The 24056-nt window shown below is 47.3% G+C and overlaps 3 protein-coding genes across 3 annotated transcripts; 1 reads left to right on the forward strand and 2 right to left on the reverse strand.

Annotated features, from left to right (window-relative positions):
* Positions 1 to 4705: 4705 nt before the first annotated feature.
* Positions 4706 to 8055, forward strand: LOC120673789. The gene is made up of 2 exons (XM_039954794.1): positions 4706 to 5187; positions 6011 to 8055. Exons 1-2 carry the CDS (start codon positions 4913 to 4915, stop codon positions 7380 to 7382), a joined length of 1647 nt encoding a protein of 548 aa, XP_039810728.1. The 5' UTR covers positions 4706 to 4912; the 3' UTR covers positions 7383 to 8055.
* A 2241-nt stretch (positions 8056 to 10296) lies between these two features.
* Positions 10297 to 11460, reverse strand: LOC120676611. The gene is made up of 2 exons (XM_039957925.1): positions 11236 to 11460; positions 10297 to 11143 (listed from the first exon to the last, which is right to left on the reverse strand). The coding sequence occupies exons 1-2, from the start codon at positions 11302 to 11304 to the stop codon at positions 10862 to 10864; spliced, it is 351 nt and encodes a 116-aa protein (XP_039813859.1). The 5' UTR covers positions 11305 to 11460; the 3' UTR covers positions 10297 to 10861.
* A 3825-nt stretch (positions 11461 to 15285) lies between these two features.
* On the reverse strand, positions 15286 to 19716 carry LOC120673590 (zinc finger CCCH domain-containing protein 12-like). Its single transcript, XM_039954510.1, has 7 exons — positions 19468 to 19716; positions 18748 to 18908; positions 17907 to 17969; positions 17289 to 17408; positions 16899 to 17195; positions 16284 to 16580; positions 15286 to 15665 (listed from the first exon to the last, which is right to left on the reverse strand). The coding sequence occupies exons 1-7, from the start codon at positions 19595 to 19597 to the stop codon at positions 15465 to 15467; spliced, it is 1269 nt and encodes a 422-aa protein (XP_039810444.1). The 5' UTR covers positions 19598 to 19716; the 3' UTR covers positions 15286 to 15464.
* Between the last annotated feature and the right edge of the window lie 4340 nt (positions 19717 to 24056).

Genomic DNA, 24056 nt, shown 5'->3' on the forward strand with positions numbered 1-24056 from the left:
CTTGGCAAAGAGGCTGATGGCAGGCTAGATGCAGGAGTCCCATTTGCAGATGCTGAAGATAGACACAAACCTAGATCCTGACTAGGGCTTCCACTTGCTGATCTAGACCTCTTGCATCATATAAAGATAAGAAATGCTTAAATGTATAAGACGATTGCAACAATTAACTTGTATCTAGTAAACTAATTAACTTGCTGATCTAGACCTCTTGCATCTAGTAAACTAATTAACTTGTTGACTACACTCTACAGAACCACATCAATATGAAAACATGTACATTGATCAAATTCGTATATTACCTGGTGCTGGAAAAGGAGCTAGAGTGCTGCTGTTCACCGGCGGCGCCGGCTCCAGGAAGAGACGCCTTGTGGCGGACGATGCAGAAGTTGAACCGGAAGATGGCCCTTGTTCGGTCCACAGCTTCATGGGTCCTGACATCCTGAGCGCCAGGGACAGGGGCACAGGGCGGCAAGGACTCGGCCGTGGCGCGCGCTTTGGCGAGGAGGTGCTGCTGTGTTGGATCTGGGCCTCCGAGGTGACGAGCTGGCTCCTTTGCTCCTGGGCTCTTGGTCCTGCCGGCGGCAGGTGGAGGGCGACAGGGCGCAGCCGTGCCGGGGAAATCGGGCGCGCGACCGAGCGAGAAGGTCGGAGGGAGGACAGGAGGGGCGCCGAGGCCGGTCAGGTGGTGCACCACCGTCCACCGGCGGTCGGAGTGGGAGAGGGCGCGATGGGGGCGGGCGGCGCCGAGGCTAGGTGTCGTGCGGGCGTGCGGCGCGGGCGCGCGACTGCGCGAGGGGGGAGGCGCGATGGGGATGGGGGCGTGCGGCACCGCGGCTGGGTGTCGGAGGGATGAGTGAGCCTGGGAGGGTGGGACTCGGGAGGTTAAGGTTTGGTGGAGGGTGGGCGCACGAATGGGCCTTGGGCCGTGAGGTGCGATGGCTTTGGCTGGTGTGGGCTGTTGTAATTCGGGAATACCGCGGGAAAATACCGAGTTAAAAACGAGATCCGCTAATTCGGTCGGGAAAAGTCCCCAACCGATTTCGCTGAATTTTCCCGAATCCCCCCCGAAAATACGGCATTCGATCGGGAAAATCGGGATACGGTGTCGGTCCGTACGGGATTTTCCCGTTCCCGCTTTCATCCCTACGTAGCTTTGTGTGAAAAATAATTATTAAAAATTATATAGCTTCTTAATAGTTAGGAACAACTCCAGTATAGGTAGATCCTCCCCACCGATGGTGAAAGAAAAGCAAGAGCGAGTAGTGCAGATCATATACGGCCAGCGCCTGATTACTCGACAAACGGTTCAAGCTCCGTATATCTAAGCCGTGCTGATCATTGTCGGTAGTGTTCAGTGTATTATTTAGGGTTGAAAACGGTCGGAAACGGTAATTATTCGGTAATCAGTTTTTTGGTCGTTTTTCTTTGATTGCGAATAAATAGGATATAGAATCTTGTATACAAATTTGTATTCTTGTTTTGAGCATTGAGCTTGTAAAGATTCATAAAAGGTAAACCTCAAATTCATCCTATATTTTCTCAAATGATAGATATAAAATTCGGTATGGATTCGGAAACAAATTCGGTATTTTTTCACTTTTTGTTGTTGTAGGGAGCAAATAATGCATAAAATAATTTATGCAAAATTTTATTCTTATTTGTAATAATGTGCTTGATAATGTAAGAAATGATCACCATCCAATTTTATACATATCTATTTTAAAATATTAAATTTGTTCTAACAGTTCAGATTACCACTTTCATCCCTAGTATTATTGTCCTCAGCCGAACTCCTTATTAACTGAAACGAATTCAGGTCTCCTGCTTTGGTTAAAATTTAAAAATCAAGGGCAACCGACTGATCTAGGAGAGGGATTAATGTACCACGTATACTTGCGTACGTGCAGTACGGGTACGCCGTTTGTTGTCGCCTGCAGGTTATCAATGTATTGCCTCTCTCATTTCCAGAGGGTACACCGTACTCGTAGAGCATCCTGGCTATCACCTCCAGCTAGTTCACGAGATTAAACAGGTAATAATTGGTCTTTTTTTCTCTGCGAGGAAGCTATTGGCTGATTGGTCAGAACGTCAGTTGCTCGGTTTCTTGCACCTTGCACGGATGGAAAAAGATGCAGGCGAGAAAAGGCGGCGCAGCCAACTTTGAATGCGATCAGGGACGGCCACACGATAAGAATATAAGATGGCGCGCGAACGGCCTCGTCTTTACAGAGCAGGGACGCACGGCCGCGGACGAATCCACCTCGCTTTGCCGGCGTTTACTGCAGCCTCCGTGAGACATGATGGTTTGCAGTGCCTGCATGCGCCCCCTCTGGGGTGGGTTAAGATCCGCGAAAAATTGGTAAAAAAAGTCACATCGGATACTATAGTATATTATAATATTTTTTGTTTGTTCGTGGTAAATATTATTTTACTATAGACTAACTAGGCTCAAAAGATTCGTCTCCATGCATGAATTTTTTTAATGTGATTAGTTTTTTTATTTACCTACATTTAGTACTCTATTCATGAATTATTTGCTATATTTAATATTTTGATGTGATGGAAAATTTGGAGAAGAGAACACAGCCCTGGTTGGTCTCGGTCCCTCGTGTCCTTGTGCGCTCTGATGCCAGTGTACCGGTAAACAACTGTGCGTCAGTGCGTGGATCGTTGGGGGCACGGGGGACACCCGTTTTCCTTGCAAATTCCACGTGCCGTGCTGGCATCTTTGTTCGCAAGTACAAGCATGGACTGCCTCAGCATTACGAGTACTAGTAGATGGCATGACGGCATTGGCATGAACGCATGCCCTATACGGCCATGTTCAAGTACCGAAATCATTTCGAGCGGCTAAAACCAGCTAAACGTGATGCTTCATTGGCCTGTTCGCGCGCTAGATTCCTAGCACGTCTCTTCTGGTCTCCGCATGGAAGACCAAATAAAGTCTATTTATAAAACTTTTTCAGAGATGAGTGTAATTTTTCGCGACGAATCTAATGATGGTAATTAATCGATGTTGTGCTACAGTGGTGCTACAGTAACTATCCTCTAATCACGCGTCAAAGGTCTTATTAGATTCTTCAGGGTCACTAGCGCGGGGTTCTGAAGTTGGTTTTGTAAACTGACTTTATTTGGCACCGTAATTAGCGGTCAAACTGTCACTATTTACTAATACGCTGCAAACCAAACGGGGTCATTATATATATATAATAACTTTTATCTGTGTCGAAGCCTCGTGTCAAAAGGAGAGCAACTATGCAGCGTGATTTATATTTATTAATCTGCCAAAAGAACCCAAACTGGCTGACTTCCCGCTGAACCAGCCCAAATATCATGCTCTGATCATTACAGGCATGTTACGCCGGGAGGCGCAGACGCGACCGGTCGCGTGACCGGATGAAGGCCCTGTGTTTCCGATTATAATCAGTTTATCGGTGGAAATAAGTGATAATTCCACCAAACATCTCGATTATTTTCGCTTCTCTGGTAATCCGCTTTAGAGATTTGAACGACGAGAAACAAGAATCGAGAAGCGAGAAAATCTTCGTTTCTCTCGGCCACGCTTAGATTACAAGCTAAGCGAAAACAAGGCCGAAGCCGCGCACTCACCGAGACCCCACCGCTCAGCGCCGCGGGGAGCCGCCCATGGTCCCACTTGTCACCGTCACGCGCCGTTACAACCTGTCGGTGAGCGGAGCGGAGGCGGCCCCCCCAGCTACTTCCCACCCGAAAACGAAACCGCAGTTTCGCTGCGCCACTCCCTAATTAAGGCCCACTAATTTCACCTCCGCTCCGCCGCCTCCTGCTCATACGCTCACCGACATGTGGGGCTTCTGTTAACATGGACCCACACGTCATTGGGTATAGTTAGGTTGCGAGGGGTGGCTGATCCCGCCGCAGGAGGCGTCAGTGCGGTCAGCAGTTCAGAGCATCTCCAAGAGGTTGCCATATTTTACTTGGCATATTTTGTATTTTACCAACTTCTAAAAAGATATGCCAAGTAAAAAAAGAGCTTATCTCCAACAGTTTGTCATAATTCACTTGCCAAATTCAGATCTAACTTACATCAGAAACCCTGAGAGAGAAACAAAATTATATTTATGCCCTTCCACCTCTTAAAAACTTAAATCAGGAACCCTTCTCTGTTATTTATTTCTTTTTTCACCCTCCCACCTGACTAGAAACAACGATGCCAACCGCGCGCCGCGCGCGTATATTTACGCGCTGGAGGCTGGTTTTTCACAAGTTGCCAAAAATTGCCAAATCTTTTGCCAAACTGTTGGAGGGGTATTTTTAACATTTTTGCCAAAAATCAAAGATGACAACTCGATTTGCCAAACTGCTAGAGATGCTCTTAGATCCTATTTGGATGCTCCTAGCCAACTAGCGCTACTAGGGAATCTTCAATGCATGAAGTATTAAACAAAGTTTATTTGTAAAATCTTTTTATTAATGAGTGTAATTTTTCGCGACAAATCTAATAATGATAATTAATCGATGATTGGCTACAGTAATTCTACAGTACAATCCTCTAATCGCGCGGTCAGATGTCTAATTAGATTCGTCTTGCAAAATAGCACAGGAGTTATGAAATTAGTTTTATAAAATATTTTTATTTAATATCTCTAATTATTAGTCAAAGTTGGTTAAAATAGCTTGCACTACACCAAACAGCCCTTTAATACGAACCCAGCCTCAGTCCCGATGGAGAAGAAAACAAAACAATACAGCAGCCAGTGGAAGCCTCCGTGCCGAAGGCCCGAGGCGGACCGCGGACGGGGGCTAGCGACCAGCTTCCGCCGCACCGCAGCGCAGGGGAATGCGGCGAGGGGCAGTGGGGCCGCCGCTGCAACGGTAGCTAGCTGCGGGGCTCGGCTCGGGTCCGTCTCCGTGGGGGCGCGGGAGGAGAGTGATGTGGGTGTGGAGGGAGGGCGCGGGGTGGTGCTTCTGCTCCGGCGGCGGCGACGACGGGGGGCGGTCGGAGCGGGTCAAGGCGGCGATCTTCTCCGCGAGGTCCCCCGCGCTGGCGGAGGTCAATGGGCTGGGGAGCGACAGCGGGAGCGGGCTCCTGATCCACCGGAACCTGCTGCTCACCACGCACGGCAACCTGCCCTCGGCGGCCGCCGCCGAGGACGCCGAGGCGCGGCTCGGACACGGCCGCCTCGTCGCCAGACTCGAGCCTCACAGGTTGAAAGTCTTCTTCCACCTCCTGACGCCATCCAAACTGCTGCAACTTCTCTAGGATTGCTTGCGCTTGCGCTTGTGTGGGATCGGAGCCTGTGGTTATCTGGCTCTGGCAGTGATTGCAGATCTGCCCGCTCCGCCTGCGGCCGAGCAGGCATGACCAGTTGCTGTGCGGAGCGGGTCCCCTCGCGGCGGCATTCCTGGATTTGTCGGTGGTGGTGGGCGAGCTGTTGCTAGTGCTCATGATTAGCAGTAATGCGGCTGATTAGGAAAGGGAATTGCTTCTGAATTGTGGGGTTTCTGTTGGGTAGTTGGTACTAGCAATCGTCGCTGTATTGATAGTGGCAGGAGCTACACCTCAAGCAGGTGTTCATTGCTCACAAAGCTCGAGCAGTGTAAATGATGCCTTTTAGTTGTGGCAACCGCCCCTGGTATTTTGGAGAAGGTTGCACAGATCTTTCTTGTTTTTTTGCTTAGTGTAGTACTGTTTAAATTTTGTTTTTATTCCTTTGAAAAGGCTTTTGAGGCTATCCAAGAAAATATATGAGTTATGATACCAACAAACAATAAGTGGTTCATGATGAAAAAGTAGCAGCAACCAACAACCTTGGATCATAAAAAGTTCAAAGCAAAGCGACCTGTTTTTACATTTATGTCACCTCAGGTGAACTTCGCTCCTCAGTCAGAAACTGGGTCTGAAAAGTGCACGTTTTATCTGTATTCGTTGTTTTTTCCTGAATAAAATTCTTCATTACGGCCTTCCCAATATTTGTTGTTTATGTATCCAGCGTTACTTTCTCTCTGAAATGGTTTTCTTTCTGTGCAGATTCTTCATTACAAGCTCAATTCTTGACCTTACAATAGTGGGTCTGGATTACACAGAGGGTGACTCAACTTTGCAGAGCCAGCAGCCTCACTATTTGAAAACAAGCTGCAAACCAAGCCTAGATCATGGAAGTGCTGTGTACCTACTGGGACATACAGGGAAAAAGGAACTGGTCATTGGTGAGGGCAAAGTAGTTATTGGCACAGACAATCTCATTAAGCTCGCAACCAATGGGGTGACATGGTGCCCTGGATCTGCCGGTTTTGATGCCCAAGGGAAGCTAGCTTTCATGATTTGTGATCCAATGAAGTTGGCGTCGTCTTCTCCCACCGCAAGATCATCCTCGGCATCCTCATCCTCATCACATTCGTGGAAGAAGGATCACCCAATGCAATTTGGGATCCCCATATCCGTGGTTTGCGATTGGTTGTATCAGCATTGGCAGGGCAACTTGGATGAGGTTAGCAAGCCAAAGTTACCTCTTGTTCGGCTGATGTCCAGCAGGAGTGATCACTCAAGCACCTCTTTTACTCGTCGTCATGTGTTCAAGCCTGAAGACGAGAATGATGATGCCTCTGTTTGTTCAAAGCCTAAATATCAGCAGGCATCAGGAAGCTTGGCCACTGCAAGGATTTCACATGAAGCAAATCCTCTAGTTGATCTGCGCACTAGCAGTGAACAGGGGATTGCAACACCAGAAATCTATGAGTCGCCAAGGCCTTGCCAGGCTCAGAAGGATGCTGCACCAGGTCAACTCTTGGACATCAACTTCCCACCCAGGGCTCCAAATACTATCTTTCTACCACTGCCTCTGAAGCAAATGCTTTCTGATGAGAACAATGTTGAAACATCCAAGCCTAAAAATCGGTCGAAAGACAATGGTTTCCCATCAGGGCTGATGTGGCACCGTAATAGTGAGGCTGAGTGTCGGGACCCTCCAGTAGCTCTTCGGCGCGAGGATTGCAGCAGTGAGGGGCAGTCAAGCTCGTCACCTGTTGAGATACTGGAGTATAGAGGTCATGATCATTATAGCAGCGAAGAGGAAACAATGTACTCAGCTGAAACCATGGAAAGCAGGAACATCCCAAGCCCCAGGGAAAAGCATGTGGGGAGGAGCCAGAGCTGCGTCACCTACAGCAGGTGGAGCTCTCCAAGAACATCATCAATGCAAAATGGAACATTGAGAAAGCAGCATACGCTGATCCCTGTGCGGAAGACACACTCGCAGAACACAGCTCTACCACAGAGGAATCACGACTATTTAAGCCCAACGGTCTCCTCAGCTATGAAGAAGAGGAACTCCATGGAACAGCAACAACCCACAAAACCTCGGCAGAGCATTGTTCACTCTTCCCCAAAATGGATGTTTTGATGGTTATGTGCATCTGGTTTTGTGTGTGGAGACGATGAACAAAGAGTTGCTGTTTTGGTGGAATCTACTATGTCTCCTCAAAGCTTTGTGGGTTGGTGCTGTCTTCCTTGCCCCTCTCTCTTATTCTCCCTGGGATTTTATTTGCAGAATGGCTTCGATAAATAAATAGAAACAGAAAAAAGCAAAAAAAAAATCAACATGAAAGATTACAGATCAAATGTGTTCAGGGCATCTTGCGTGAGCTTGCTGCGAAGGGTTGCCATCTTTGTGTGTAGATTGGATAAGAACTGATACAGGCTGGAGTATTTAGCTTACGAGTTTTAAATAAACAGTTTAATGCTGATATTTGTTTTTGTTTTTGGTATTCATCCATGGGCATGAGGACTATAATCATTTTGTTTGCCCCTGCATTGCGGTGTGATGTATGCCATCCTGAATTATATCAGGATTCTAGATAGTTGAGGGTTTGGCTACCAAGTGACCTTTTCTGTTCTTTTCTCTGTTTTTTTTTTCACTTTACCACTTGAAGCAGTCAGGCAGATACTGCTACAGATCTGAACTTTGTTGAGGCTTCGGAGTATATGTTGTCCGTAATGTGTTGGCTGTCTCGGACTACAGCAATGTAAATAGCTTTTATGGTGAATGATGTGGCAGAGTTCGTCGTGGTCCTCTACTCTCCTGTTTGCAGTTCAACTTCAACAAGCTTAGCGGCCGTTATCTTTAGTCTGTTATTAGGATCACTGACAGACGGGCGACAACTTACTGAGGGTGTGTTTAGTTAGCGTTTTTTTGGATTCGGCTACTGTAGCACTTCGTTTTTATTTGATAATTAGTGTCCAATCATGGATTAATTAGGCTCAAAAGATTCATCTCATCATTTACAACTAAATTATGCAATTGATTATTTTTTAAACTACATTTAATGCTCCATGCATGTGTCCAAAAATTCAATGTGACATGAAATTTTGAAATTTTTTGAGAACTAAACATGGCCTGAATACGACGGAATCCATTCCTTTGTATACGCATTTCAGTCATCTAGGCTGAAATTCATCAGCGTGCTCCCTCGGAAATTCCTTCCTGAAGAAATTCGGGATCCGTACTTGATCAGGGTTTGCAACACCTCTGTTTTGTGTTGATTAGCTGATGACGAGTACTGCATGACATACATGACCTACAGGTACAGGCCTTTGCACAACCGAAACTTGCGGCGAATCGAGCACAGCTGCCACAGGCTTGATTCCTGAATCGTGATTCTGCGATGAGCATCTGGGTAGCCTGTGCGACGGCAACGTCAACAATGCCAGGCAGGCAGCTGGACCAGGCACGAGAACACATCAAGCACGAGAGATCAGGAGTCAAAACTGAGCGATGAATCCAACTAGCATCCATCGGCACTGTCTCCAGGTTCCGTCGATGCCCTGTGCACATGGAAATGCTACTGCCACTCTGTCCCACAGGGAACATAGCACGCTTAATCATTTCTCCATGCACTGTATCATTTCTCCCACCATATTTATATTTACATGTCACGGCTGTTAATTTTGGAGAAATTTTGTCACGGCATTCATCTCAAAACATATAGGTGTCACCTGATACAAACAACTGCATATATATACAGAACAAAGACACGTTTCTGTAGCATCAAAATACAATTTACCCACAGGCACCATGCACATTATTGGCTTACAGGTTAGTAGGTTACTCCATGTGAATGGGAAGATAAAATAGATTTGGGAATGAGATGATATCCATCATAAATAGATTTGTCACTTTGGCAGCTGAAAAGTCATTATGTAATCATGAGCCTTAAGCTGAACCTGTTGTATTCTGAACAAGATTGGATGCAGGAGTGGCAACAGGAAGAGTAGCGGTGGTAAAGTAAGATTCAAGTTTTGAGTACTTCTGCAGCCAGCAATCAGATAAAGGACGTACCCAGTGCCGTAGGCTTCCCACACTGTGCGGGGTCTGGGGAAGGGTTGTCTTTAAGCCCCAAGCCTTACCCACACAAATGTGTAGAGGCTGGGGCTCGAACCCGGGACCTTCCGGTTACATACGGTAGGCTCTATCGCTGCACCAGGCCCGCCCTTCAGCTAGCAATCAGATATCAGAGGAAAAGTTGTATCTTGATTACTCTGGAAAGATTTGCACATGAGCTAATCATTTCTTCGGCGACTCAAACATCACCTATGCACAACTTAGGCACTACCTTTTACCCTTTGGCATGTTTCTGCATTTAAATAACTCGAACATCCTGAAGATGCTCTTTTTTTCGGGAAAAGAATATTACAGTGTGGAAATACACATTTTCATCAAGAAAACGGATTTCTGAGTTCTAGCCACATATTGACACTGGAGTTAGCTGAATGAAATCTTTTCTTTGGGGAAGAAAAAACAATGCATTCAGTACAGAAATTTTGACAACATAAGTTCAAGCAAAAGAGAATTTTCTGAGTCGTCTTTGAAGCATGGACATAAGATGAATGTTTATGCATGTGTACTTTTGCTACATGGGAAATTAGACATCCTCCACAGGAATGGAGGTGCATTGCAACACGAGGAGTCATGATGCAAGTTACATAAATAATTAAGCTTCACTAGCAAAACAAAATCTATAGCTAAACTTACGACCAATTTGAAATGCGCAGGGCATTATTCAGTTTTTTTTTAACAAATTGGCAAGGAACATAAATTTAAAGTTGTGTAATAGTAGGATAAATTTGGACCAGTGAGACGTAAAGCACAAGAATAATATTTAATTTGCGTGTATTATTGATGGACAATAATAAGAACATGAGTTGTAAATATCCCAGATATTTCAAAATTGCTAAATCAGTGAAGAGAACACGATTTCTGAAGCATAACTTATTAGCATATAGTGTAGCCATAAGACAAGGTAAGCACTCACTATTAATTATCAGAATGTTGGATCTGTCAAATATTTTGTGAAGACAAAAGTGAAAAGGAGGAACAGATACAATAGATGAGCAGATAAATAAGGTCTGGCCGATCCAGTCACTATGAAAAAGAGTTGCCACGATTTGATGAGCTATCACATTCCATGACACGATTGAGATGCAAGAGATGGCATCCACTACAAGGCTGAAGGCACTAAATCCCCACACCTAAACAACCATTATTCCAGCTATCAACTAGCCACTATCAACAAGTAGTATCCTAATCAGACATCCATGTGTGGAAAGGGATAAACAAAATCCCACAGGCAGAGGACCAAGAATACTGAAGAAAACCCTAGCAGTGATCTCCAAATGAATCCAACCCCTTCTTTTTTTTTCTTCAACCAAATCGAGTGTAGCAGCTACACAACGTAGTAATGATCACAGCAAAATACTAGCTAGAAGTAATAGCAATCGCCACTTAACTAAGCAGGTGGGGAATTTATACATATTCCTCACTACCCCACTCTCTTACTCTTACTCTGACCAATTGAATGAATCCCGCGGACAGCCGCCGCCGCCTCAGAGGTTGCATCCGAGGCAGTCGCAGGACTTGGGCATGAAGGAGCAGTACCCGAAGGGGCGGTTGGGGATGTTGCAGTTGATGGCGTAGCAGCAGGGCGAGAGGACGCAGGTGTGCCTGTCCCCGCCGCAGCAGGTGCAGGGCGCGCAGAGCTGGAAGCTGCCCCCGAGCCGCCGCCGCGTGTCGTTAAGGCCGAGCGCCATCGCGCCCAGCTCCGCCTCCGACGGGGCCACCGGCACCAGGCCCCGCCGAGACGGCGCCCCGGACCCCGCTCCCTGCGCCTGCGCCGCGAGGGGAGGCACAATGTCAGCGGAATTGCAGCAAATCCAAGCTAGATTCAGCGGGGGTTGGCCGGTTGGAGACGCCGACGTACCTGGGAGCCGCTGGAGGCCGCGGCCGACGAGACGAGCAGCAAGACGAGGAGAGGCAGGAGCCTGGGCATGGCTTCTCGGCTAGGGTTTTGGCCTGGGATGAGGAGGCGTGCGCGCGTGCGTGCGGTTGCAGTGGGGCGGGTGGATGGATGGAGGAGGAAGGGAATGCGGGCGAGGGGGGGAGAGAGGAGCTGGAGGAGGTGGCGGAAAGGGGTTGGACTGGAGGGATCAGGGTTAACCATTTCGTTTTCGTTGCAAATCCCGGTGATTAGCGGAAACGAAATTTCGTTCCGAAATTTCGGTAAATTTCGGCGAATTTCGGTGACTTTTGGCCGAAATTTTTTGAATTTTGAATTTTCAAACGAAATTTTCCGAAAAATACCGAAATTTTTTTTCCCGGTAAGTAGCGAAAACGAAATTTTTCGCCGAATTTCGGCGAAATTTCGCCGAAATTTCAAACCCTGGGAGGGATCAGGCGATCAGGAAAGGGGAAGCTAAGCTGGGGGATGACCGGATGAAGTGAAGTGAGGATGTGAAAAGGCGAGGGCGCGGGGCGCCTCGGCTTCTTTTCGGGGAGAGCGAGGCCGCGGCTCGGGATGGGAGATTTGGATTTGGAAAACAAACACCTCCCGTTCGCACACGCATGGGATGGCGTCATGGTTGGGCTGCTGCGTTGCGACGGTGCGGTGGCGTTTTGGCGGACAGGAGAGGGAGCAGTTTACCGGAGGGCTGACCTGACCCGTAAAAAAGGGCGCTCGATCGACGTGTCTCCTTAGGGCACGTACAACGGGTCTTTTCAAGCCGTCTCCGTGATGCACTTTTTGCAAATAGAGCCCCGCCGATCCATGGAGACGGAGGGCTCGTCGTCTCATGAGGCGACGGGAAAGGACCGTGGCCCAAGGCTGAGACACCAGCTCCAGCAGCGTTGTATGATGACTCGACGGCGCATGGATTTTATGTCCTCACTTTCTCTCACAAGTCACACCAGTGTACGTATTGACTACATGCAAAGCATTAAACTGCTTAGAGACGGTCTCCTGTCTATGAGCTGTACCATCCATCTTTTTAACCGTCTGTATATGAGATTTTGATCTCTTAGAGACGATGGTCTGCCTCTGGGTTGTACATGCCCTTAGTTCAGGTGTTAACGCTCAACGAGGGGATCCACGATCCAGCATAGGTTTCAGCAATCAGCAACGTGGTTGGGTGACATTGCAGTAGGAGTAGGATGCAATGCGGGAGGTTCCTGAATTGTTTTGGTTGACGGCAACCCAACTGCTAGTGGTGCTAGTGCTATCAGATGGAGCGGATCCACCAGTCGCAGCGCTGGTACGCGCGTGTGCCTGATGGAGTAAACCTGTCGGGTCCTGAACACCGATCAAGATCCGATGGCCGATCTCGAGAATCTTGACAGAATGACAGTCCGTTAGATTTTACCAGCAGGTTGGTCTGCCAGTCCAGTGATCCAGTCTAATGCCACGCCTCGATGTACAGCAACCTGAACGCGGGACCAAGATGATGACAGAAACGAAACAGAGAAATTACCAGAGACATGCCGTGAAACAACTGCGATGTCTGTGCAAAATACGGAGTCCGCACATGACACGATGACCATAGTTTTGAGGCAACTGCTTAAGCTCGCCTGACCACAAGAAATGCGGTCGGACCAGGCTAGGCGCCTTCTCATGACCACATAAATCTCGGTTGTTGGACCCTTGGATTGGAGGGGGTGCTTACATCAGAGTCCATGTGTGCGAAATAATGGTTGCGATGCGACGGGCGATCTTGGGTTCACTTTTGATCTCCATTTTATCTTGTCTGTGTGGTTTGAGGTCTCGATGCTGAGGATGTCGATAGGATGCTTCAGGTTCAGCAGTGAATCACTTTCGAGCCTCTCACTCTTGCTGTTGCCTGTAGGGATATTTGCTCAAAGCAGCAAATCAACATTCACAGCAATATCTGGCTACTGTTGCTAAAGCCCACAAATGCAGGTCTCAGATAAAGGCCCTGTTTGTTTGCCCATTAGATTAAATAATCCAGCTTAAAATCCGAAAAATAATCTCACAAGGAAACAGACACTCCAGCTTATTCATCAGATTATATAATCTACACCTCTAGATTATAATAATCCATAAGCTGCTGAAAACATGCTTGTTTCAATTATAGTAATCTAGACCTCAAACAATCTATGTTGCAAAACAGCTCAGATTATTTCTCTCAAATTTATAATAATCTAGATTATATAACTCATCACCTATAAGCTAGATTATATAATCTTGCTTGTAAACAAACAGGGCCTAAATCCATGCGATGATATAATTTGTACTGCAGAAGAATCATCGCCTCCAGGCTTCAGCTCCTTCAATTTGGAGCATTTCCTACCTCGCAAACAGGTAAATAGTGCAGTAGAGTCAAATAGTGCAGGCACCTGAACACTGGAACTGTTCAAGTCTTCCTTTAAAGATTATTCAAATTACTGGTTGCCCCCCCCCCCCTCGTCGTCTCTTGCGACTCGAGGGGCGCCGCCGCGCCGCCCCTCTCGCTCCCTCCCCAAGGCCGCCTTCGGTGGCCGCCGCCGGCGCCCGGCCGGGCGGCGGCGGCGGCCGGCAGTTGAGCTAAAGTCAGCTCGGCTTGCCTTCCCTCTCCCTTTTCCTCCCTCCCTCCCTCGCTCTTTTCCCCCGGATTCTCGAACCCGGCCGTGCGCCGCCGCCGGCCGCCGGGGACCGGATCCGGTGTCCCCTTCACCGGATCTGGGCGTCCCCGGGGTGGATCTAGGCCCCTGCGGCGGGGCTGGACGGGGTCGGCCCTCCCTCGTCGGGGCCCGCGGCCTGCGACCGGCTTGTGGCTGATGGTGCCCCCCTCGTCGTCGCGGCGGCGCTGCTGGGGCTTGCGGGCGCGGGCACTGGTGGCCCTCCTTGCGGCCGCTGGTGGCGCTGCCGGCGCAGACTTCGGTTCCGTTTGGTGGCGTCGCGGGCTTGGCCGTTGGAGCCCCCCTCCCACTCGCCGGGGCGCCCTTCGGCCCCTCTCCCTCGTGGACGTCGTAGGGATTTGCCCCTGGTGGCAGCTGGTGGCGGTGGCCGGCCCGTCGGGCGCTACGCTGCTCCACCTTGCCGGGGCATCCCGCCGCATTCTGCCCCGTCTGGTCGGGGTGTGGCTTGGTGTGCCGCCGCCTCCTGGCGGTAGGGTGTGCGGCCGCGCCTTCTCCGGCGGTCCCTTGCTCCCTTCTGCCACTTGGTGGGATGGGTGCCCTGCCCAGGCGTTTCGGCGGTTTCTTCGGTTCCGAGGAGGGAGTGGGCGAAGGCGAAAGCCTAGGGCCTGCTTGCGGGCCGAGACGGCGACGCCCTCGGGCGCCGTTTACCTTCTTGAAGGCATCATTCGTTCCCCATTTCCCTCCTCTCCGGTGTGCTCTTCAGGTGAAAACCTTGACCACGTTGGTCGGACGACGACGGCGCCTATGGCGTCGCTCCCTCATTGGAGGCGTCGTCTTGGAAGCCATGCTGGTTGCCGATGGAATCGGTGTCGCCTGGTCCTGGTGGTGGTCGTCGGCTCTCCTCGGGGAGCTCCTGCTTCTGTGCCTGGCTTCGCCTTATCTCGTCCACCTCGTCCGAGTTGCTTCTGTGCAGGTTGTCTTTTGGCGGATGCTTTGCCGCCCTTCTTCGGTAGCGGATGCTTTGCCGCTCCTCTTCTCTGGCGGAAGCTTTGCCGCCGTCGTCGAGCTGGCTGTTGATCGCTTCAGTGGATGCTTTGCCACCTTGGTTGGTTCGTCGGTGGATGCTTTGCCACCTTCGAGTTTGGAGACTGTTTGCTCTCGTGACGATGGTGTATCTTTAGCAGGCTTAGGAGTTTGGTCGTGCCTGGGTTCGCGGGTTCGTGTGAGTTTCCCTCCCCTGTTCTTCTTGCGGCTCTTGTTCTATGTTGGGGTCGCCTGCCACTTGCTTGGTGGTGCATTGTAATCGCCTTAATAGCATCTGCCTAGTAAGGTTTGTAACGGTCGTTTTGCTTCTCTCTTAATGAAATACGTGCTCAGGCACGTTCGCGAAAAAAACTATTCAGATTGCGGTCCTCCCAAAAGATCTGGATTAACACAAAAAAAAGGGGGCTGTACATCTCCAGTAGCAACTCAATTTACAGGACTTGATTCCGGCAGGGAGTTAGGAGAAACATTCACAGCGCCTGAGACAGCGCGGTGGATTTTATACATCAAAGTAGGTCAACTGAAAACAAATGTCATCTAGGATGTGTATCCAGAACCAGAAGGGGATCCCAGAAGGCGTCGGGCCATAGGTACATTAGTTGATGCGGATGCAGAAGCTGAGGCTGAGAAACCGTAAGCGTAGACTCCCATTGGAGTAGCCATTGGATGATCAAACTTACAGTTGGCTCCGAACTTACAGATGCCATAACGCGAATAGAATTTGCACAGTTCTTCACCCTGGAAAAATAAACATAGGATGGTGTTATCAAAGGAAGTAGACCATGCAAGTGCACCAAAAGGTCTAGTTAAAGGCTAAACATGATCAGTCTCTATATGTAAGCAGACATCAGTATACCCACTGCTCAATAAATAACTTGTATGCTACCAGATGAGTAAACAGAGATACTTAATACCTGTCCTAACAAATTATTAACTTTTAACAATGCTCTATTCACTGCAGGCATAAACAATGACGCTCGTGTAAAATAGTGGGCTTAATGGCTAAACCCTCAAAAGTTCTTTATGACAAAACAGTACTCAACCGACAGATATCACGAATGGTCCAAAAATGGTATCTTGAATCTGTGTCTTCAGCTTCTTTACTAGTGTGCATTTATTGCTAGAAGAATGGAGTAAATCAGACATCATTAGCAGAAATCATGCCACTGCAATCATGAGAAACAGCATGTGCTAGACGTCTTTCATTTTCTTTATCTGCCACAAGTCAGCCCTTTATACACACACAGCACATCTTCGGTTTTAAAATTCTCAGACTGCAGAACTGCCAAGCAGTAAAAAGTCTAAACAAACGATAAATATAACAGAAACAGTACAGGGTTGTGGCTAATGACTTACAGGACGTATTGGAAGACCCATTGGACTTAAGACACAATCTGGAGGCGGTAGTGATCTAACCCGTGGATGATGGAACTTGCACACTGCACCGAATTTACAATCTCCTGTCTTCATGTAATATTGGCATTCTGGTTGGTCAGGTCTCTCAGGAAATACATTCTCTCTCTGCAAAGCATATTGAGGCACAGGAAATGAACTGGATCTGTAGGGTGATAACATTCCCTGGTTTCCTGTACTAGCTTCGCCTTGTTGAGAGGTTCCATAGGTTTGTTGAGCCCCTGGTGACTGCATTTGACCCTGAGAAGATGATACAGATAGCATTTGGCACTTTAGAGGCAAGTCAAATCAGCAACTACCTACCCTAAATACTAGCTTCCTAATTTATGTAAGATGAGAAAATCAGTGTCACAAATAATGAAAGAGATCAAATAAGTAGAAGAAACGAGTTTAACTAGGTACCCAGACAATATACTTATGCACTCCCTGTTGTCCTAGGGGATCTCTCGAGAATGTTTAATAAAGTTTTAAAGGAAATTAGCAGAGCTAATAAATGCAAAATCGTGAATACTCCATGATTGTAAAATTAAACTGCATCACTAGAGCAAATGAACTTACAGGATATGAATTCCAGCTTGGCACTTGAACAAGACCCTGAGGTACAATCATTGGTGCATAATTTGAAGGACTTTGCCATCTAGGGCTTGGGATAAAAGAAGCGCGTGGAAAAGCCCAGCTTGCCATAGTTCCAGTATAGGACTGAGGACCAGTGCTCGCAGATGAATGTACAGAAGGATAAATAGGAGAACCACGTGAGGAAGGCACCACATTGAAAAGTTCTGGATGGTGGAATTTACAAGTATTCGCATATTTACACTGTCCTGTTTTTAAATAATATGCACACTCCTTTTCGTTCTACAAAAGTAAAGCAAACTTCTTTTCAGTACAGCAAACAGACAAACATAGAAAAAGAAGGATGCATAACTGTCCCCCAAGAAAAGAACGAACCGGGCGGAGTGGATATCCTAATGTGTTTAGCTGCACCCTTCCTGCAATTCCAGCCTTTTCCCTGGGATGGTGAAATTTGCATGTAGGGCCAAACTTGCATGTTCCTGTCTTCAGATAATACTACAGGAAAAATGTTAAGCAATTTTCAGCTTCAAACTTGAACATGTACATAACCTAAGGCACTCGTAGATTGAATGATCAAAGATATAGACCCAGGGAAATGTCAAGACAAACAGAAATAGCCAAAAGTCTAATGTACGAGTACAATCACAATCTAGATTATCGTTCAGAAATCTGAAGACTATGCCCAAGTTTCTTTCTAGCTGCATGAATTACCAAGGGTCCAGAACCTTGATCTATAGTCTGAAACTATAGTCCTGTCTCTGCTTCTTTTTTCATCGAAAGTGAATTAATAACCTAAGCATTTTCTTAAAATCATCCCACAAGAAGAACACAACCCATTCAATCAGTATATAGCACTGCCAATTACAAAATGATCGACACAAATATAAAACTTCAATGAATAAATCACATTTCTGAAAAATCATTGCCACAAGTAACACTTTTATGACTGAATCATGTTTCTAAATGACAGAGGAGTTAGTTACTCGGAGTTACCTGGCATTCTGGTTGTCCCAATCTCTCAGGATATTCTCCCTTCATTCTGGCAGAGGCAATAGCCTAAAATTAAACAGATTCAACCTAACTTGAGAACAAAAAAATGGGATATGAAGTAAAGAAACAACGATTAGTTCAAGAAAAATGTAAATTTACAAGGAATACAAGGAGCAACCAGCACCTCCCAGTGTAAAGCATCACTAAAGAACACAACATCACAGCTCTCAGGAGTAACTAAAGCAAACTATGAGACAAATAGGTGACTCTGTTCTGTTAACTTTGTTAATATGGAATTGAGCTATTCTGGCAGATTGGGTGAAGGTGACAGCCACAGACAACAGCTCATAAACTATGCTTCAAAGATCAGATTGCCATACAAACAGAAAATACTAAGTCACATGGGACAAATAGCACCAACCTCGCCATAATATGAACAGAATAGAAGCAAGGATGGATCACAAGGGGAAAATAATCATATGGACATCCTGCAAGCTAAACTACAGTTCTTCTGCATTACATTCACACGATGTTTATCTGCAACAGACCACAGGACTAGCAGATTGACAGAAACTTTAAACTGCACATAGACTAATAAGCACCTCAGACAAAACCTTATCAAGACACATCATCACAGCTTTGCTTTTCAAACATTGCTCCTTGCATTTTGTTAAGTGGTGCAACTAAAATACATTTGGTACTTGGACAAAATTTCTTCCAAACCGCACTTGGTTCCTAACAATGCTACCCATGTACATCAGAACAAAGATGCCAGATAATAGAAGAATATCTGGTGATTCACAACAACATGGCACATAAAGAGTTTGGAAAAGAAGATATTCACCAGATTCCTATCCGGAGGATGATTGAACCTGCAGCACATGCCAAATCTACACAATCCAGTCCTGAGATAGTAGGTGCAGTCCGGTTCACCCTGCCGCTCAGGATATGGCCCAGGTTGCATTGTGGCACCGCTGTTCATGGCCATCTGTTCCCACATCCCCTCTGCAACCAACATTGCACATACACTTACAACTTGACTAGAAATCAGTATAATTTGAATATTAAGATCAACAAGTGTGCAACGTGAAATTTTCACTTTAGGTCTTTTCGAGCGATGAAACTATCCACATTTTGCCAGCACCGCTCTTTGTGAAAAAAATAACCCCCAGAAAATAACTAAACCATCAATATCTTACAGTGGTTTTATTAGCAAAATTCTAACAAAGCATCCGTTAAATCCGGATGCTACACAGACTAGAGAAGAGGTAGAAACATTATGAACTAGTAGCCGCCCGGCTAGAGAAAAAAAAAACAATCGGCCCAATTTCAAGCCGACGCGAAGATCACCGCACCATCCTAAACAGAGAGATTTCACCGCTAAAGTAACTCGGATTAGCAATCTATGGAAAACAAAATAGTACTGACAGTGATTCCACGAAAAATATATGGAAAAACAGAGCATCTGAGCTTAACCTACACGGGGAATTATGCATCGAAACCCCAATTCACCGGACCGCGCCACAACTCGAGCGCGAGCAGAGAGAGGAGATGAAGCCCTAACCTCCATAGAGCGCGGAGGGGTCGGGGGAGGGCGTGTCGGCGGCGGTGGCGGAGGGCGGGGGATGCACGGGTGCGGCGGTGGCGGAGACTGTCACCGCCGCGGGAGCAGATGCCCTTCCAGCGTCGTCCATCGGCGGAGAGCGGCGGCGTCGGCTTCCATCACGCGATCGCGGCGGCGGGAGGAGCTGCTGCCGCCATCCCTGGGCTCCGGCGAGGGAGGGGAGCAGCGAGTGATCGGTGTAGAGAAGAGAAGAAGGGGGAGGAGGGCCCTGCCCCTCGTATTTATTTCTCTCTCTCTCTCTCTCCCCCTTTCCGGGACGCGGTTTGCTACGTGCACTCGCGCGTGACGTTGCGGGGCTCCTCTTTGGCTGTAGTTGTACGGTAAAGTGCAAGTCTTTGATTTGATTTAAAAACGAGGGCAGTTAAAACTGTTGGCGGAAAATGAATTTTCGTGGGAGTAGTATAGAACCAAACAAGACCACAATACACTTGTGCTGTACAACATGTGTAGCCAGTAGTATTGTCATTTACTTTTAAACACTAACCAATATGGCGATTCCATCTGTTGGACACTTATTATTTTTATCAAAGAACGTGATGTTATACATGATGTTTCAAGTCAAGGTGGCAATTATTACCACATCATCAAGAAGAAAATGGGATAAATTGGCAGTGGACATCAATTTAGGTGTCATCGCTCATTTTGGATACAAATGAAGGTAAGACGATGTATGCTGAAGATACATGCTTGCCAGGGATATCACTGGGTTGTTCTAGGGCCGTGTTTGGTTGCGCTCTGTAAAGTTTTTGAAAAGACATTTTTCTATATTTAAAGTACTAAACATAGACTATTCACAAAAATAATTATAAAACTTGTCTGTAAATCGCGAGACGAATCTAATGAGTCTAATTAATCCGTCATTAGAGGTTGTTTACTGTAGCATTACTGTAGCAATTTAGCATCTAATTACATCCTAATTAGGTTCATTAGATTCGTCTCGCCATTTACAGACAGCAGTCGCAATGCGTTTTTTATTTCGTCTAGATTTAAGTCTCCATGCAGGTGTCGAAATTTTTTTTTGGAATTTTGAATTTGGTAACCAAACACGGCCTAGGTCGTTGATATAGTACATTTTCATTCTATCTTAGTTGCAAATCTGGATTAATTTATTTTAATGAGTTTTCAGTTCATCAAATTACCCTAAAAAAAGTAAACATACACATCCCAACGCTAACGTCACGTCACCACTTTTTAAACTGGAGCTGGAGCCATACCAAACAGGCCCTAAAAATGTGCGCAAACCCCTATTACTTTGTGTCGGTACCCAAGACTGGGGTACCCCTTTTGCTGTGTCTAGGCAAGAGTCTCGTAGTTATCCTTAACTACGCCTTGACGGCCGAGCAGCCGGACCCCTGTGGTCCTGAGCCCTACTCTCCCGGCAAACGGCCCCGAACCCGCTCCCCGCTTGGGGAGGGTCTGGTGACGCCACGTATCCCGGAGGAGGTAGCCCTCAGCCAAAACAGCTGGGGCACCGGACCTCCCAGGAAGTTCCGGACCCCCGCCGGCTCCGGACCCCATATTTACTATCCGGACCCCTCAGCAGGGAGGAACCGACACCCCGCTTGGGGCTGGTCCGGAGCCGCCACGTGTCAGTGGGTACGGCCACGAGCACGGGACCGCGAGGCTTCCCTTGGAAGACTCGCCTACTAGCCGCATTCAATACGGTAGGCGGAACAGAGCCCGAGGCGGTTTGTGCTCAGTTGCACTGTTGGTCGCGTGTTACCAAGGCGCACAGTGCAGTCGCTAGCGCCGCCCACGCCGCGTATGTCAGTCTACAATGACAGTTGGTCACGACGGCTCGGTTTCGCCCATTATGACGCCTGCACGGTAGCCTCGACAGTCTACGCCGCAACCTACACTACCTCAACGGGCGCCTCGCCGATAGGACAGGAGAAGACCCCCCTCGGTCAGAGAGTCTACAGGACGATGAAGCATATCCGGCAAGATTCTCCATCACTGTAGCACCATCAGTGTCTATTCAGTATAGTATACATCCTTGTTGGGCCCACCTGTCGGGGTCCAACGCCTATGTACACGTCCTCCTTGCTCTATAAAAGGGAGACGCCCGTTAGAGAAGGGAAAAGGCCAGAAGAAGCCTGGCTGGGTTGAGGATAGACTCATTCATACTAAGAGCAATACATCACACAGTGGATGTAGGGTATTACGCTCCGGCGGCCCGAATCACTCTAAATTCGTGTGTTCTTGCGCTCTCGCCCTCAAGCTAGATCGGCCAAATCGCTTTGCACTTCCCCGAGTACTTCCCCTCAGGGAATAGACGGGTGCGTTTCGCCACCCGGCTGTGGGTACCCCAAAAGCCCACGACACTTTGTATTTCTCAAAACAATCCAAAAAATACGATTCCGTACTCAGATATACGATAGTTAGATAAACTAATTAGTTTAAAAATAAAATGTACATGCATTTTTAGGAGGTACATATATATAGAATCGCTAATAACTTCCTCACAAAATGAACACCAACACACGCGCTGGTGCACCTAACAATTTGGCAGTGCTCTTTTGTATGCATCTCGCAGTGCGGGGCTGCTGCTCATTTCTTTCTTTTCTTTTCTTTTCTTTTTTTCCCCATTCTCCTCTAGCTCGGCCCCGGCTTTTATGCGCTCGCTTCCTGGCCATCTTTTTGTTCGGGTGTGAATTGTGAGGAGAGGAGCAAGGGCATGCGACCGGAGTGACCTCAGCCAGTCGTTCCGGCTTCCTTTTTCCTTTCCGCCGCCCCGGCCCGGCCCTCTCTCCCTCTCCCGGTTTCTGGCATTTTCGGCTTTTATTTCCGCTCGATCCCTTGCCGTGTATCTCCCCCGAGAGCCTGTCCCTTTCGCTCGTGGTCACCGACCACCACTTGTGCGCGATTCGGCGGCGGTGGCCTCCGAGCCCGGTCCTCTTCCTACGGCGACGCTTGGAGGCGAAGCGAAGCCGAGCTCGCATGCACGCGACGCGGGCGCCGCGCGTCGTGCGCTGCGGCGGTGGTCACCACGGGCCTGGTGCTCGATGGATGCCATGCCATGTCGCCGTGCCGCTGCGGGCTGCGGCGGCGTGTATGCCGTTCTAGTGGTCACCCGCGTCGCGCCGGCCGATCGTGGTGCCGGATCACAGGGGCCGGACGCGTGCGACACATCAGATGCGCGCGCGCCCACTTCCGATTCCGAAGGGGGAAAAAAGCGTGCGGCGGCAGGCACGGAATCTCGTGGGGTGGATTTCTTTCTTTCTTCCTTCTATGCCTTTCGCGTCCCCTTCAAATTTTCTTCATGATCAGAACAAACAAAAAGAAGGTTGTGGGGGCGTTCTTTAGATGAGGCATTACGAGTGTTTTTGGGATATCATCGTGATCGGGAGATTCTGTTGTTTGACGAAAATTCGGCGGATTGTGGTACTACAAATCTTTTTTTTAGAGAAGGAGGGTAAGGTGTTTTTATGCGCGGCGGTTTTAGATAGACTTAAATGGACCATGGCCTGTTCCATGCACATGAGCTCATGCAAAGCCCAAAGTTATATTTGGGCCAAAACAGACGTTGTCCGCCTTTGGGTCCACCACGATCAGCTCTGCCTTTACCCTTCCCACTGAGTGAGGCCACCACCTCTCTCGAGTTTTCTTTCCCCAAGCTACACAGTAAGATCTATCTTCAGCTTTTTTTTTCGCGACCATGCCTGAGCACGTGTTTCATTAAGAAAAAAATAGTTTACAAATAATTTTTGATGTGGCCAAACAAAACTTGACCAACACAAGATCACAAAGGACTAAAATAAAAAAAAAGCTGAAGAAACACAAACAAACACCTACATATTTGGCGAAAGAGCTAGTGAAACAGCTACAAACACCTACATTCTTGATCTTCGGCTTCTTTTGAAACAGCTAGTGAAACAACTTTTTTTGTGAAGCAGCCCTCTAGTAAAGTTGAAGCCATTTTGCAAAATATTTGGCGAAAGAGCTTCTTCCTGGTGAAGCTAGGTGAAGCCACTTTTTTAAAAACAGTTTGGATTATTGTGCGCTTTAAGCAAGGCGGGCACTTTGAACTAGCTAGCGTTGCTCAAACCACGTGCTGTACCTTCTATTTGACTGGACCCACACATACATATATCTTTATCCTAATTCAAATTTTTAACTTTGATCAAACTTATAGTTAAATATGATAATATTTACAATTTTAAATTTATTGCATTGAATCTACCATAAAATATATTTCGATAGAGCATATATTCGCCAGTATAGGTTTTTTTTACTTTTATATAAATTTGATTAGAATTGAACAAGTCTAACTTGGGATAAAACAAACATGCATGATATATAAAAAATGGTAGGAGTAACTGATAACAAATTCAAGACTGATATGGTAAGTACACGCATAACTGATAAAAGTAGGGTTGAAAGGATACACCTCAAAAAAAAAAAATTCTAAACGGATACACCTCAACTTTCTTACCACCCAAATTTGAAATCATTTTCAATTTCCTAAGCTAGAAAACAAGCGGCCTTCTTTTGCTGCTTTAACTTCCTTGCAATAGTGTGTTAGTATT

The sequence above is a fragment of the Panicum virgatum genome, chromosome 5N, assembly GCF_016808335.1.
Source record: "Panicum virgatum strain AP13 chromosome 5N, P.virgatum_v5, whole genome shotgun sequence".
Taxonomy (NCBI): domain Eukaryota; kingdom Viridiplantae; phylum Streptophyta; class Magnoliopsida; order Poales; family Poaceae; genus Panicum; species Panicum virgatum.

What these genes read in the sequence shown, in the direction of transcription:
- LOC120673789 (XM_039954794.1), top strand. Translation starts at nt 4,913, where the DNA reads ATGTGGGTGTGGAGGGAGGGCGCGGGGTGGTGCTTCTGCTCCGGCGGC. An exon ending in GCCAGACTCGAGCCTCACAG is followed by an intron (nt 5,188 to 6,010) that starts GTTGAAAGTCTT and finishes CTTTCTGTGCAG; the next exon opens with ATTCTTCATTACAAGCTCAA.
- LOC120676611 (XM_039957925.1), bottom strand. Translation starts at nt 11,304, where the DNA reads ATGCCCAGGCTCCTGCCTCTCCTCGTCTTGCTGCTCGTCTCGTCGGCC. An exon ending in CGGCCTCCAGCGGCTCCCAG is followed by an intron (nt 11,144 to 11,235) that starts GTACGTCGGCGT and finishes CTCGCGGCGCAG; the next exon opens with GCGCAGGGAGCGGGGTCCGG.
- LOC120673590 (XM_039954510.1), bottom strand. Translation starts at nt 19,597, where the DNA reads ATGGACGACGCTGGAAGGGCATCTGCTCCCGCGGCGGTGACAGTCTCC. An exon ending in ATCCTCCGGATAGGAATCTG is followed by an intron (nt 17,970 to 18,747) that starts GTGAATATCTTC and finishes GTTTAATTTTAG; the next exon opens with GCTATTGCCTCTGCCAGAAT. An exon ending in CAAGCTGGAATTCATATCCT is followed by an intron (nt 16,581 to 16,898) that starts GTAAGTTCATTT and finishes TCATCTTCTCAG; the next exon opens with GGTCAAATGCAGTCACCAGG.